The 15,267-nt window shown below is 41.4% G+C and overlaps 1 protein-coding gene across 3 annotated transcripts in view; it reads left to right on the forward strand.

Annotated features, from left to right (window-relative positions):
- The window catches only part of SLC25A30 (solute carrier family 25 member 30), a 30,961-nt gene extending 16,356 nt beyond the window's left edge, over positions 1-14,605 (forward strand). Inside the window, exons 4-10 of one of the 3 annotated variants that reach the window (XM_027116227.1) lie at positions 1,294-1,388; positions 2,527-2,612; positions 4,400-4,495; positions 5,178-5,302; positions 6,575-6,713; positions 8,071-8,151; positions 9,087-10,311. In XM_027116227.1, coding sequence (XP_026972028.1) covers positions 1,294-1,388; positions 2,527-2,612; positions 4,400-4,495; positions 5,178-5,302; positions 6,575-6,713; positions 8,071-8,151; positions 9,087-9,128 — 664 coding nt within the window. In that variant the 3' untranslated portion in view covers positions 9,129-10,311. Of the gene's footprint in view, positions 1-1,293; positions 1,389-2,526; positions 2,613-4,399; positions 4,496-5,177; positions 5,303-6,574; positions 6,714-8,070; positions 8,152-9,086; positions 10,312-14,335 lie in introns of those variants that run through there. The other 2 variants (XM_027116230.1, XM_027116229.1) reach the window with 2 other exon arrangements.
- Positions 14,606-15,267: the final 662 nt, after the last annotated feature.

Below are 15,267 nucleotides of genomic sequence, written 5' to 3' on the forward strand. Positions count from 1 at the left end.
GCTTGTGGGAGCTTAGTTCCCCGACCAGGGATTGAACCTGGGCCCTTGGCATTGAAAGAGCGCCTGGTCCTAACCACTGGACTGCCAGGGAATTCCCAAGAACCCACCTTTTTTTTTTTTTTTTTAATTTTTATTTATTTATTTTTGGTTGTGTGTGGGCTTTCTCTAGTTGTGGCGAGCCGGGGCTACTCTTCATTGCGGTGCGTGGGCTTCTCATTGCGGTGGCCTCTCCTGCCGCGGAGCACGGGCTCCAGGTGCGCGGGCCTCAGCAGCCGTGGCACACAGGCTCAGCAGCTGCAGCCCGCGGACTCCAGAGCGCAAGCTCAGCAGTCGTGGCTCACGGGCCCAGCCGCTCCGTGGCACGTGGGATCCTCCCGGACCAGGAATCGAACCCGTGTCCCCTGCATTGGCAGGCCGACTTCCATCCACTGCGCCACCAGGGAAGTCCCAGAACCCACCTTTATAAAAAAATTTTATTTAACTTTTTTCTTAAAATATTTTTAAATTAATTACTTATTTTTTTAAATTTAATTTTTATTTATTTTTGGCTGTGTTGGGTCTTTGTTGCTGTGCGCGGGCTTTCTCTAGTTGCAGCAAGCTGGGGCTACTCTTCATTGCAGTGCGGTGGCTTCTTTTTTTTTTTTTTGTGGTACGCGGGCGTCTCACTGTTGTGGCCTCTCCAGGCTCCGGACGCGTAGGCTCAGCGGTCACGGCTCACGGGCCCAGCCGCTCCGCGGCATGTGGGATCTTCCCGGACCGGGGCACGAACCCGCGTCCCCTGCATCGGCAGGCGGACTCTCAACCACTGCGCCACCAGGGAAGTCCCTATTTATTATTTAGTTTGTTTATTTTTGGCTGCGTCGGGTCTTAGTTGCAGCATGCAGGATCTTCGTTGAGGCATGCTGGATCTTTCGTTGTGGCGCACGGGCTTCTCTCTAGTTGCGGCGCACAGGCTCCAGGGTACATGAGCTCTGTAGTTTGCAGCACACGGGCTCTAGTTGAGGCGCAAGAGCTCAGTAGTTGTGGCATTAGGGCTCTAGTTGAGGTGCGTGAGCTTAGTTGCCCCACGGCCTGTGGGATCTTAGTTCCCCGACCAGGGATCAAACCCACGTCCCCTGCATTGTAAGGCGGATTCTTTACCGCTGGACCACCAGGGAAGTCCTCCACCTATATTTTTGCTGGATTTTAAACTCTTAAGAAATCTGTCTTGGTGTAGTTTGATTGTGGAAGGCAGATACGTGATTTTAAGTGGTTTTTTAGATTTTTTTGTCCCTTTGCCCATTGGTTTGGCAGGATTGCTCCTGCGATGTTGCGCCAGGCTTCCTATGGCACCATCAAGATAGGCGCCTACCAGAGCTTGAAGCGGTTATTTGTCGAGCGCCCGGAAGGTGAGTGGGGAATTCTTTTTCCACTTATGGACAGGAGGTGGGTTGTTTGTCTTTTTGTTCAAGTGGTTTGGGATCGATTTTCTTATTTGTGTCTTTACTACTGTGGAGGAGAACTTTGGGTTGGGTGTAAAATCTAAATGAATTATACTTGCTTATATAAATAAGCAAGTCGGATATCAGCTGAATTTAGGGGGGCAACAGAGCTGTCTTACAAACGTCTTAATGAGTTGTCCTTGTTTCCGCAATGTCCAGACTAGAGGGTATGTTGTTGTAGTTCTAGCCCACTTAAAATTCTTTACAATCATAGGAATTATCACCTATTTTTCAGGAAAGCAGTGACTACATTTTCTTAGTGTTAAGAACTCTGAGTCCTGATATTCTCTTGCTGGTTGATTATTCGACTTTGCTTTAATCCCTAGAAGTTTCTGTCTTTTTTGCAAAGAGATAAGCAGTAGTCACTGTTCTATGAGCGCAGTGAGCCAGGAGCAAAGATGTTTTAAAAGTGCTTCAGTACATTTCAAATTAAATATGTATGATGTGCTTTAAAATTTTATCTCCACCTTGTCTCATAGGAGGGTATCTTTTATTCTCCTACCAGTTGGTGTACGACCTCGTCTTAATTACAGTGGTCTGCACTTACACACAAATGTGAATTATGGTTCACTTCCATGATGATTCCCATGGTTACTCTTATGTGATAATTCACATTCCTTTTTAGGTGTCAAGAAATTTTGCTAAGCAAAATCCCTTCGGCCAGCAAAATCCCTAATCCTTTGAAAATTACTTGATTCATTAAACATGTATTTCTTTCGTCTCTTTTTTTTTTTTTTTGCGGTAACTGGGCCTCTCACTGTTGTGGCCTCTCCCGTTGCGGAGCACAGGCTCCGGGCGCACAGGCTCAGCGGCCATGGCTCACGGGCCCAGCCGCTCCGCGGCACGTGGGATCCTCCCGGACCGGGGCACGAACCCGTGTCCCCTGCATCGGCAGGCAGACTCTTAACCACTGCGCCACCAGGGAAGCCCTCTTTCGTCTCTTAAATGAACAAGTGATGTGTGAGTGAATTACACCTATACATGAGTTACTCATATGAAGAGCCCTGTACGTATGAAGAATCAAATAATATGTCTTTGTTTGCAGATGAAACCCTGCTGATAAATGTGGTCTGTGGAATTCTCTCTGGAGTCATATCCTCAACCATTGCTAATCCAACTGATGTTTTGAAAGTAAGCAGTGCTATCTATGTCTTACGGGCACACGCCGCATTTTCTTATTGTAATCAACGTTCAGATAATGAAAATCTGTGAATATAACATATACTATGTATGTGTGAATCTTTACAGTTTTAGTGCCGTGAAGACTCAGAAACATGCACTAGGTGGATTTCCCAGTGATACAGATAAGCTCACAAGTAGGGCCCATTTTTGGAGACTTTGGAGGTTTTGATGATTAACCAGAAAAAAGAAAATTAGGCTTAGATGCATTTGAATTTCATTTTTCATTGAAAATCTCCCTTGTTTTTATTGGTTCATTAAAATAGATGGGCTTTTGGGAATTTCCCGTTGGTCCAGTGGTTAGGACTTGGCGCTTTCACTGCTGAGGGTGCAGGTTCAGTCCCTGGTCCGGGAACTAAGATCTCGAAAGCCACACGACGCAGCCAAAAAATAAAAACTAAAATAAAATAGATGGACTGCAAGTTTTACAGCAGTCTAGGCAGCTTGTTGATGACCATTTCTGAAGGCGTTACGTTTTCCACTAATTTGATATCAGGAAATAGTAATGAAAATATTTACATAACTACAATTAGACATAACGCATTAGATGACCTTATCAACAATACCAGGGATACAGCCTCCTTAAATCCTTTTTGTAATAAGGCAAGGGACTAACTAATTAAAGAAAATCAAAATTAGGTGTGAGTTATTGGTCACACCCTCTGAAGATATTCCTTTCCTTCCCTCATTCTTTTTCTTTCCCCCATTATTTAAGCAGCATTCACTGTGCTTCTGCCTTGCACCAGTTGGTGTACTATATGCTTAGAATCCAAAAATGAGTCAGGCAAGGACCCCGCCTTCAGCTTTCAATCTAACAGGAGATTCCGACAACATCAACATTGCATGCAGCAGGGTGTTGGGTGCACTACAGTTACACGCGGTGTGAATAGAAGGACCAGACCCTTTTGCCCTGAGTTTACCCTGTGCTGGGGTAGAATTGCTAGAGAAGGATATCCGCACTCCTGTCAACCTCTTAAAGCTATATCAGGGCTGTGGAAAGGCAGTTCCTGCATTTTGTTTTCTCACGTTAGCCTGGCAGTAACAGTTCTCTGTAGAATTAGAGGGTAATGCATGTGCTCCCTAAACCAAAATAAGGTACCAGTTTTTTAGTGAGAAGTCCCTTTTTATTCTTAAAAATGCAAAGCTACATCAAACATTATTTTTATGTTGGAATATTGGTCATGTGAATTCCATGGCGGTTGTGAAGTTCACTTGTAAGTTCCCGTGTAACAGAGTGTGACGGACATCACACGGCCATCCTTTGGCCAGCACGTCTGTGTACCTTAGGGTTTGGCTGGTTGGAAATAATAGGGCTTGGAGTAACTAATTTAAGAAATGTGCTTACCAATGCTTAGTGCTGCCAGGTACACTGGATACTCATAAATTATGTTAAATCTTTAGAATTAACCATGATATTCTCTCTTTCCTACTTAGTAACCTAGAGGGAGATATGCCATTTTCTTTCCTTTTTAAAAGACTATTTAAAAAAAATTTCTTTTTGACACTTAACGAGCTACTGCATGCAAGACTGGACTCTACTAGATGCTTTTTGTTGATTCTAAAGTGCCTAAGAACCAATCCTGATAAATTTAAACTAGCATTGTAGTAATATTTATATTACAGTTTTTTTTCTTTTAATGATTACTAAACAACAAATTGAATAATTTTTTTTTTTTTTTAAGTCTGCATTTGTGGGGAAACATGCTAGTTTCTTTCTCACGTTAGTCTTTAATGTCTAGATTCGGATGCAAGCACAAAATAGCTCCCTTCAAGGAGGAATGATAGGCAACTTCATTCACATTTACCAGCAAGAGGGAACAAGAGGACTTTGGAAGGTAAGCTTCAAAAACAGACCCAACTGACTTAGTTCTTTCCATTTTTAAAAAAAGTTATTTTTATTATTTTATTTAATCCAAACGGTATAATGGAGTAAAGGAAGAAGAATGACATCTGCCCTTGAAGAGATCTTCTTCCTTAATTTCCTTAATCTGTAAAAGTGAAAATGTCATGATTTTACATAAGGAGTATGTCGTGATTTTAAAGTACCTTTCGGAAAATTCATATCTAAGAAATTCTGTGAGGGTTGAATACTTGATTTGTTTGCTTTTTTTCCCCCTAAGTTCTTATGGGGAAGAGGTTATAGTTACATTGGATTTTTTTGATCTGTATGGTTTCATGGCTCTTAAGTGAAGACTGTTAGGCAAGCACTGGTATGGAATGCTATTTCCTAGTATTCTAGGGACTGTCATCTCATAGAGTAGACCCTAAAGGTCATCCAGTCCGATCCTCTCCATACATACAAGGAAACCGGAAGCTCTGAGAGGTGACTCGTCCTGGTCAAGTTCGTACAGTTAGTGCCAGAATCAGAATTAGACTTTGGGGTTTCTGACTTCTTACCGTCTGCATTTTTCTACTCTTTCACTCTACATTTCTACCTACCAGCAGGAAAATGTAAAAATTGGCCATAGTTTGTAGGGGAGACATGTCTGACTTGTTATTATTGATATTTTTACCCAGGGTGTGTCCCTTACTGCTCAGAGGGCCGCTATTGTTGTTGGTGTGGAGCTGCCGGTCTACGACCTCACCAAGAAGCATCTTATTCTCTCGGGCTTGATGGGAGACACTGTGTATACCCATTTCCTGTATGTTTATGGATTTTAAAAAAATTAATATTTTAGGTATGCATGAGCTTAGGGTAGAACTTTGCTGCAAATTTATAGACATTTTAAAGAAAGTTTATTATAAAAGTATTATATTCTCATATTTGAAAAATTATAATACGGAAGTAAACCAGGAAAAAGTATGTCCTTACCGCTTTACGTAGGTAGCCATTGTTAACTGTTTGATTATGTACCTTCAGGTGTTTTCTATGCATATGCAAATATGTCTACGAAAGTATATTACATGTGCTTTATTATACAGCTACGATCATGCTTGGCATTCTCTTGCTTTTTATTTTTATATTTTTTTATTTTTCTGCTTTATTGAGGTATAATTGGCAAGTAGATTGTAAGATACTTAAAGTGCACAATATGGTTAGATACACGTATGCATTATGAAATGATTACCCTCATCGAGTTAATTAACACATCCATCATTTTATGTCTGCGTGAAAACATTTAAATTCTACTCTCGTAGCAAATTTAAATTATATATAATACTGTGTTGTCAGCCATAATCACCGTGTTATACATTAGATCCTCAGACCTTATTCATCTCATAACTGACATTTTTGTACGCTTTTACCAACTTCTTCCCAACCCCAAGCTCTGGCAACCACTTTTTGACTCTCTGTTTCTATGACATTTGGCCGTTTCGGAGACTGTTCTGATTCTTATGTGCTAATGACATCTACTGGGTGGAGGCCAGCGAGCTGCTAAACATCTTACAGTGCACAGGACAGACATCCACAACAAAGAGTTCTCTGTTCCAAAATGTTAGTAGTGCTGAAGTTGTGAAACCCTACTCTGTGTTAGTTGATACCAGGGCTGGTCTATGGTAGTCTTGTGACTGAAAGTTTAGTAGAACCCAGGGCCCTGGTGGGCATCACATTACAGTGAGGAAATCTTTTTCTCTGATCTCTAAGAGCAATGTAGTTATGAGATGGCTAAAATTACTCTGATGCCTGTTTGTAGGTGAATAGATAGATGAAATAGATCGTCCTTGGAGGACATTCCTTCCTGTTTCTATGATTCGTTGACATTCCAGAACCTCAAAAGTATTCTTAGCCGAGGCTGGAATTTATAAGCCAGTATAAACAATGCTTTAGATAAGGGCCTCATTCTCATATATTCCATCTTGTTACCTGTTACTTTAACCTAGTTTGGGAGGAGGCTGTTTCTTGCCCTTGATAGTAGGGGCTGCAGCTCAGGGGTATTAAACTTTTTATTTTTCAAACGGTCTCTTCTTTATAGCTCAAGCTTCACCTGTGGGCTGGCGGGGGCCCTGGCCTCAAACCCTGTTGATGTGGTGAGAACACGTATGATGAATCAGAGAGCCCTTCGAGATGGCAGTTGCCCTGGCTACACAGGTTCCCTGGATTGCTTGTTACAGGTGAGCGGGGATGTCCATCTGTATGCTGTTGTGAATGCCTTTCGTGGCTCATTGGCTTCCATGTTGCCTTCTGAAGAGTTTCTTTTCAGGATTTAAAAACACAAGGGTTTAGAGCCTGATGAACCTGTGATTCTGTCATTTGTAATCGTGTGACTTTGGTCAAGATACAGACTCTACACCTCGGTTTCCTCACAAGTGAAATGGGACAATAAATAATAGCACCTACATCACAGGATTATTATAAAAATCATTGAGATCATACCTACAAAATAGCACAGTGCCTGGAATAATGTTAGGTAGAAACATCATATACATTTATAATAATAAGTATAGACATAATAATAAAACCTTGTTAGTATAATAATAAGGGACACTGGTGAAGTAAGCACATTTATTTAAGTTAGTCTTCAACATTCTAGTGGATTGCTTCAATCCGTGAAACAGGCCCCCAAATATATATTTGTATTTATATTTATTTAACCAACGGAGTATCTGAATTTTGAGGGCTAAAATAACTAAGACGAGTGATGCTCTAAAGTCTTGAGATGGTACAGAGTTTTTGCCACACAGGGGCTAATGTTTTAAATACAAAATCTAAATGAATATTTAGAAATGAAAGTTCATTTTTCTTATATCTCTGCTCTGCTGTGAAGCGTGAGAAAATAGTCATATTTCCTGTGATTGTAGTAGAACTGTGTCTCCTTCCAGAATGTATCACCTTCCTGTTGAGTCAAACTGGAATGAACATCCTTCATTCAGACATCTCTCAAAGGAACACATGAATCTTAACCTTAATTCTCAGTTTAAATAATTGGGCCTACTGTTCCTGCGTAGATGAAAGTTTGTGACTGTCTCCCCTGCTGGGTTGCCGGCAGCCAAAGATGAGGGACCACGTTTGTGGTTGCTGTTTACCGGCGTGATGCTGGCGCATCCCTAGACTTCAAATATTGCTTTAATGAAGCAAAGACACTTAATGTTATCTATCCAACAACATGAAATAGTGGTACTCTGAATTACGTCTTTACTGCCATTGCCTCCTTTTTTTATTTCTGACCTGCTGTAAGCCCACATGGCAAGGAGGCAATAGACTCTAGTTGGAATTAAATCTCATTTCTTATCCAACTGCTGTTTGCTTTGGGTGTGGGATAGTTTGGTACAGAGCCTTTGTCTTCACCTATGCAGAAACCTTTAAAGAAAGAAGAGAGGCAGTGGGCAATGATTTCTTAGATAGTCCTTCCAAATAGAATTTTGTTTTTAAGAAAAATGTATCAGTTCAGTCTGGCTACTAATTATTAATGCATATTTGACATAATTGGAAAGTTGGACATTAACTTTTTTCCCCCCTCCCTTATAACAGACATGGAAGAATGAAGGGTTTTTTGCTCTATATAAAGGGTTTTGGCCAAATTGGTTGAGACTTGGTCCTTGGAATATTATTGTATCCTTTTCTGTTGGAGTAGATCTGAAAAAAGATACAGCTGAAGAATGTTGTTCATATAAACTGTCATGTTATTAATTAGAATTTAGAAGTAGGTTCTTATTCTGTTCCTCTGATTCAAGAAATAACTATTCAGTTTCTTCTTCAGGAGGTATAAAGTCTCTGCTAGGCACTGTGAAACGTGGCTTAATGGTGGTGATATTGAAAGGCAATGGTAGCAATAAAAACTTTTCTTTAGACTCTGCTCTAGGAGCTGAGAGTGTTTATGATTTCCGAGAGAGGAGAGACAAGGATTTATTTACTTGTTTATTTTTTCAGTCCCTAGCCACCCTTGGGAAGGATGTGGCTTGGCAGCCGTGTTCTAGAATGCTTATTTCAGAGAGCGCCTAAGGACAGACAGGAATCAGCCCCAGAATTACTTGGCTGACTAGCACTTTTCCCTCTATGCCAAAGTGGGAGGCAGGAAGGAAGAGACAGTTCATTAGAAATGAAAGGACAGAATTATAAAGCAGGGGATGTCAGTTTGCACCATCCTTGTTTATCTGCGCCTCCCTCCCAGGCAAGCTTGCCTACCGGCAGCCCTAGAGGAGAACTCCCCGAGGTTGCTCTTTCTCTTTCTCACAGAATTTACTGTTCTGTGAAGTCTTCCTAAAAGTCAGAAAAGCTAGCAGTGTGGATGTAATCTTAGAAGCTTTTGGAGCTGATGCAGGGGATTTATGTGTCTCCGTTGTGGTCTGTCTCTTCCAAGCTGATCTTGGGAAGGTTAATGGGGAGATCTCTTGGGGTGGTTGAGGGTGGAGCCCCTCATGTTTAATCATGTCCATGGCATGTGGTCTGCCCAGAAATATTTGTTAGGAGGTGTGCTATTCGTGGGTCTGTTTTGATGCGTTAGGGTTAAGATGGCATAAAATGTCAGCCTTAACTAATACCTGCAGTTCTTTGTGACATATGAGCAGTTGAAGAAATTGGATTTGTGACAAGTCAAGACTGCATGAGACATCCCGCTGAAAATGCTCACGTCTGAAATAGCGAAGCTTCCTGTCTTTCCCACTGCTTCTCGCTGCTTGGCCCGCCACAGATTCTGAGGTGTGAGCAACAGGTGAAGACTGGGTTAGCTCGGATTGCTGTGTCCTGGCATTGGATGCTCTGCACCAGATGTTTAATGGCATAGACTGTAACATCCAGACACTAGTCCTTACCATTCAAGTGCCCTTCGACATCAAAGATAACATGAAATGCATGTTTCTTGCTAAAGAAAACTTGCATGAAGATCAGGAACTGTGGACTGATTCCCTCAGGGGAGAATAACTCCTGATGCATCTCAGCTCATAGCTGAGACTCCCAGACTGTTCGAAAGAAGCTCTTCGGAACCATGGAATGAATAGAGCCTCCAAGAGGGCGTTATTGTTCCTGAACTTCTGGGGGGGCTTTGGCTTCGTGTCTGCTGAAGAAATTCACACATGGAGGCCTGGTATACCCCAGGTATAAACAGTGCAGGATATAGATCCCTGGAATATTGCACTGCTTTCTAATTTCCAATTTTGGCAGGACCTTTCACTTATAATAAGTGATTTTTAAGCCTTTGACCACTTGACCTTTGTGAGGAATTGTTACAAAGCATTAATATCTAAACTCATGATGGTGTGATAGGTTGGCTTGTAAGGTGGCAAAGTCTGTGCTGGTGGGAGGTGTTATTAATCTACTTGGGTTCTGTCTTAAGTAATGTTTGTAATTTGCTCTGTGATTTTAGCAAAGTTTCTATTTCCCAATCTGTAAAATGGGGATAATAACATCTATTGATATTGAGGGTCAGGTGAAGAAGATAGTAGCTGCTACTACTTGACTTGTAGGATTAGTATGTTTACATCATGCTGTCATACAGCCATCATCCCAGAATAAATGGTCCGTGTGTATGGAAGAGAGTCATTTTATCATGGGCTTCTCCTGAGTGAGATCTTTTGTTAAAAGCCTTGTGCAAGAAAGAGGTTACGGTTTTATTATGTTTTCCGTAGCAAAGTGTTGCAAGTGAATCAAAGAGTTGATTTTTTCCAGATTTCCCGGGTTTTACTTTAGTTCTGGTCACATTTGTCAAAATACTTCCTGTCTTGGACTTCCTAATCAGTTTGGAATGAAAATACTTGCTTGAAATTCGAAAGGTGATTTTTTGTGTGTATGCCTGTTTATCTGGAGTCTGATAAGAGGTATATAATGTCTTCCTTCTTCTAAAGACAGGATATCATACTTCTTTTTCATCATCTTATTCTTTTCAAAATAAAAAGTGATTCTCAGAGCCCCACGTTCTTTACCCTTCTAGAAGACAGCCCCAGGAAAGGGACGATATTGAATATTTACTTGGGTACCTTCGGTTCCACTCTTCGAGAGTAACATTAAATACACACTCCCTGTGGCCTCCAGGACAGACACCTCTGCAGTATATGCAGGTTCCCAGTGGGTCCAGCCCCTGGGCTGCTTCCTCCCTTGAAGCAGAATGGAAGGCACGCATGTTTTTCTTGGGGATTGGGCAGTTTTGCTCCCAGTCACCTTGACCTTGCCTTCTTTGAAAAAGATTTTGTGAAGCAGAATTTTAGTTCCAAAAGTAAGAGCTAAGTCAAGAAAGGAGGAGGTCGGAAGGGCAGGTAGGTGTTGATTGCTTCAAGGCTCAGATGGAAGCCCAGTTCTCCCTGACCAGTTCTGGACATGACCCTGGAGAGCTGAGCCCATACAGGCCTCGCCCCTCGTACTGAACCATATCTTCAGAGAGCAGATTATTCTTCTTACTGAAACATTCCGTTGATATGGTAAGGGCTTTCTATAGAAAGCCTTTTTCACTTTTGTGTTCCTTGAGTTTAAAGGATGACTTTTTATGAGCCACTCTTTTTTTTTTTAACGTAGAAAACATGTTAAGTGTACATATAATTCCTAAAACAGTAGAAGCAAGTTCATTTTGAAGACAATGTAAAGATTGAATGTCATGCAATATTGATTATATCACTTTATTCAAAAATGTACATGTTCATACCAGGATGAAAGGAAAGCCATATCTCACTGTAAAAGGTAAGTGTGTGTTTGTTTTTTTTTTATAAATTTATTAATTTTATTTATTTAGTTTTGGCTGTGTTGAGTCTTCGTTGCTGCGCGCGGGCTTTCTCTAGTTGTGGTGAGCGGGGCCTACTGTTCATTGTGGTGCTTGGGCTTTTCATTGCGGCAGCTTCTCTTGTTGTGGAGCACGGGCTCTAGGTGCGCGGGCTTCAATAGTTGTGGCACGCGGGCTCAGTAGTTGTGGCACGCGGGCTCAGTAGTTGTGGCTCGCGGGCTCTAGAGCTCAGGCTCAGTAGTTGTGGCGCACGGGCTTAGTTGCTCCGCGGCATGTGGGATCTTCCCGGACCAGGGCTCGGACCCGTGTCTCCTGCATTGGCAGGCGGATTCTTAACCACTGCACCACCAGGGAAGCCTAGTAAGCATGTATTTAAGACGAAAATATAGTATTTCTTCAGTGCAGGTTTATTAAATACCTTATAGAACAGAGTCTTAACTTGTTTTGATTTTTTTTCTGCTTCTAGAAAGAGTAATGCAGTTGTTGAAGCTTCTAACCAAGAAAGAAACTTGAAGAACTGGGAGACTTGGTCCCCTTGTTTCCAGGGCCGTGACTACAAGTCATCCATCCCCTTGGGTATCGCTACATGTGGCAAAGGGATTTTTAGCTTTGAAAACCAAAATGACGAAAGTGGATTTTTTTGTTTGCTTGTGGGTTTGTGTAATCATTGATGCTAAGTGTTGGCGGATTGTTATATAAAAAATGGCTTCTTTTCTCCGTATTTATTCATGTACTAGAAATAGTGTATATTATATAAAGGCTATAAAAGTTTTCATAAGCCTTTATATTTTGAGCTCTTTATATAAACATTGTTGGAATATGTGGCATAAACTGGTTTCAGTATTTAATAAACTGGAGTGATATATAATAGTAAAAAATGCTCCTTGGTTATTTCAGATGAATAGAAACGTTTAAACAGAGATAAGTGGCAAAGCGTCCAGGAGGCTGGAGTAGAAATAGCATTCGTGAAAGTGGCCACAGACATTTCTCTCTGCTTAGAGAAGTTGTTGGGATCATCTTACTAATTGCCTAGAGACCTGTGTGGCCTCCCAGTCTATGAAACACTGCACCTCAGTAGAGGCCAGTGAATTCGGTTCCTGGGCTTGCTGGGCAAGGCACCTTGGAGATTCAGAACACCAGTGGTATGCCATCAGTGCCTTGAAATTTCAGGACCCCTCAGTCCTTCTTCTAGCATCTGGTGTTGGCTAGAGGTGGAGCCGGGATCCTTGGTTAATTGTGGGCCAGGCAGAGATACCTCTGGTTGGTATAAAACAGCCAGTGAATGAAATGCAAACCTGGTTCATTATTTTTTTTATTTGAAAATGTTTTCAAGGTGCCTGTCTTAATATTTGAGTTAAAACACAGTGGTCTATTGAAAAAACAGAATTGGCAAAAAGAGGGAGCCTTAAATGCCTGGAGAACTCATGTCCCACTGGATCAGGGCACCTGTTAGAAGCATTAGGCATGAAATCCAGGCTACTTTTTTTTTTTGGCCACGTTGGGTCTTTGCTGCTTCGCATGGGCTTTCTCTAGTTGCGGCGAGCGGGGGCTACTCTTCATTGAGGTGCGTGGGCTTCTCATTGCGGTGGCTTCTCTTGTTGCGGAGCATGGGCTCTAGGTGCGTGGGCTTCAGTAGTTGTGGCACGCGGGCTCAGTAGTTGTGGCTCGAGGGCTGTAGAGCGCAGGTTCAGTAGTTGTGGTGCACAGGCTTAGTTGCTCCACGGCATGTGGGATCTTCCCGGACCAGGGATTGAACCCGTGTCCCCTGCGTTGGCAGGCAGATTCTTAACCATTGCGCCCCCAGGGAAGTCCCAGGCTATTTAATTTTAAATGGACAGCTGAGAAAAACTGATGGTAAAGTTTTGATAGATTACAAGTATCTCCAGCCTGCAGCAAAGCATGGGAATATAAGACAAAGGCATGGATAAATCTGTTTATTGAAAGCTTGATGCAAATCATGTAACCAAGAGCAAAAAACTGGAAACTCCCTATGTCTATATGTCCCTTGCTGAAATAATAATCTATACAGTGGCTTATCACATGGCTCATGAGAAGAATGAGTTACGTCTCAGCCTGCTGACCTGGGAAGATGTCCATGATATGCTATTACGTAGGGAAAAGTTGAGATGCAAACTTCTTGGTGTATCATGAACGCATCTCTTAGGGAAAAAAAAGCATAAACTTACGTAAGGAGGGAACGGATATAAAGGTTGTGTATTAGGGTTCTCCAGGGAAAAACAGATCAGTGGGCTGAGTGTGTGTGCCCACACATGATTCATTTTACGGAATAGACTTATGTGATTGTGGAGGCTGGCAAGGCTAAAATCAGTAGGGCAGTTGGGCCAGCAGACTGGAAACTCAGGCAGGTGTTTGTCTTTGTTGTTTTTTGGGCTGTGCCGCATGGCTGGTGGGACTTTTAGTCCCCCCCCGCAACCAGGGAGCGAACCCAGGCCACGGTAGTGAAAGTTCTGACAACTGGACCGTCAGGGAATTCCCTCTCTTTTAGTCTTGAGTCAGAATTCCTTCTCTGGGAAATCAGTTTTTCCCTCCTAAGATCTTTAACTGATTGAATGAGGCACACGCACATTATGGAGTGTAATCTTAAAGTCAGCTGATGGTAGATGTTATTCAGGGCTACCAATACCTTCATGGCAACACCTAGACCTGTGTTTGCCATACAACTGGGCACTGTGGCCGGGTCAGATTGACACAAAATTTTGCCATCACAGGATAGAAAATTATTAATATTTTCTTTATGCATAATTGTATTGGTTGGTTTGAAAACTGATATTCTGCTGTTGAAAACAAAATCTTAAAAAGGACTAGCTTGGAATATAGATGTCCAAGTGACATCTAAGTGAAGGGAATTGGGGAGAAAGTGAGAGTTGCAGTATATATAATATTCTACTTATATTTTAACTATACTGTGTTTCTAAAAGTATACTAAATGTCAAACATAAAATTGAGCTGAAAGTTTAAATGGGAAACTTTTGCTGTTTATTTCAGTTTTTAACTACTTCTTTAGTTCCTCAATGAACTTAATACTTCTATAATTAAAAAGTTTTTTAACTTTTTGGGTTTTTTTGACAGTGAGGAGAAACCTCTAGAAGAGTGGTGTATCATGTGGAATACATACTTAGCCTCCGAACTCCTGGAGTATTTTATATAATTATTAATCTCCCTCTTACATACTGATTTTCAAATTATGTTTGTTTTCATTGCATCATGTGGTAGAGTGACAACTACATTTTCATTTAAGAGGTTTTGCTTCATCAATTATAATCTTGCAAATATATTTCTGAAACACCCCACAATTCTTTACGGAAAGAGAAGCTGACTAAATATAAGCTATTACCTCTGTCCACTGAATGTATGTGTGAGAGTTCCAATGATTCTAGACTTAAAAGGAGTCTGCATCTTACAGTTAATGCCTGGGTTATGAACATCCAAAACCTGTTTTATCTTGAATTGCATCACTATTTAACCTCTTTTTTTGGCCTGTGCAGCATGCGGAATCTTAGTTCCCCGACCAGGGATCGAACCCGTGCCCCCTGCAGTGGAAGTGCAGAGTCCTAACCACTGGACCGCCAGGGAATTCCTTCATCACTTTTTTAATTTGCTGCACTGTTTTGTGCTTTTTTAGCATAATAATTTGCGCAGAGTAGATAATACCAAAAATACTTGCCGTGTTAAATGGAAGCAACTTACTAAGATTTGCTCATTACTTCTGGGATTCTTATGTAATAAATGTGACCTTAAGGTCACCAAGGAGTCTGAGAATTGGGTTGAGATCACTGCATGTAGTATTTCCTACTGACTGCTTTATTTACCCAGTTTCTCTTATGACACTCAAAATCTCTGTCAGCTAGTGTTCAGTTCAGGCTGATATTAATTTTTTTAACATTGTGGTAAGATATTCATTTAAAAATTTACCATTTTAACCATTTTTAAGTGTACAGTTTTGTGACATTAAGTGCACCACCATCCATCCCCATAACTTTTCATCTTGTGGGACTGAACTC

The sequence above is a fragment of the Aethalodelphis obliquidens genome, unplaced genomic scaffold (assembly GCF_003676395.1).
Source record: "Aethalodelphis obliquidens isolate GAN/ISIS:26980383/991018 unplaced genomic scaffold, ASM367639v1 scaffold16, whole genome shotgun sequence".
Lineage (NCBI taxonomy): Eukaryota > Metazoa > Chordata > Mammalia > Artiodactyla > Delphinidae > Aethalodelphis > Aethalodelphis obliquidens.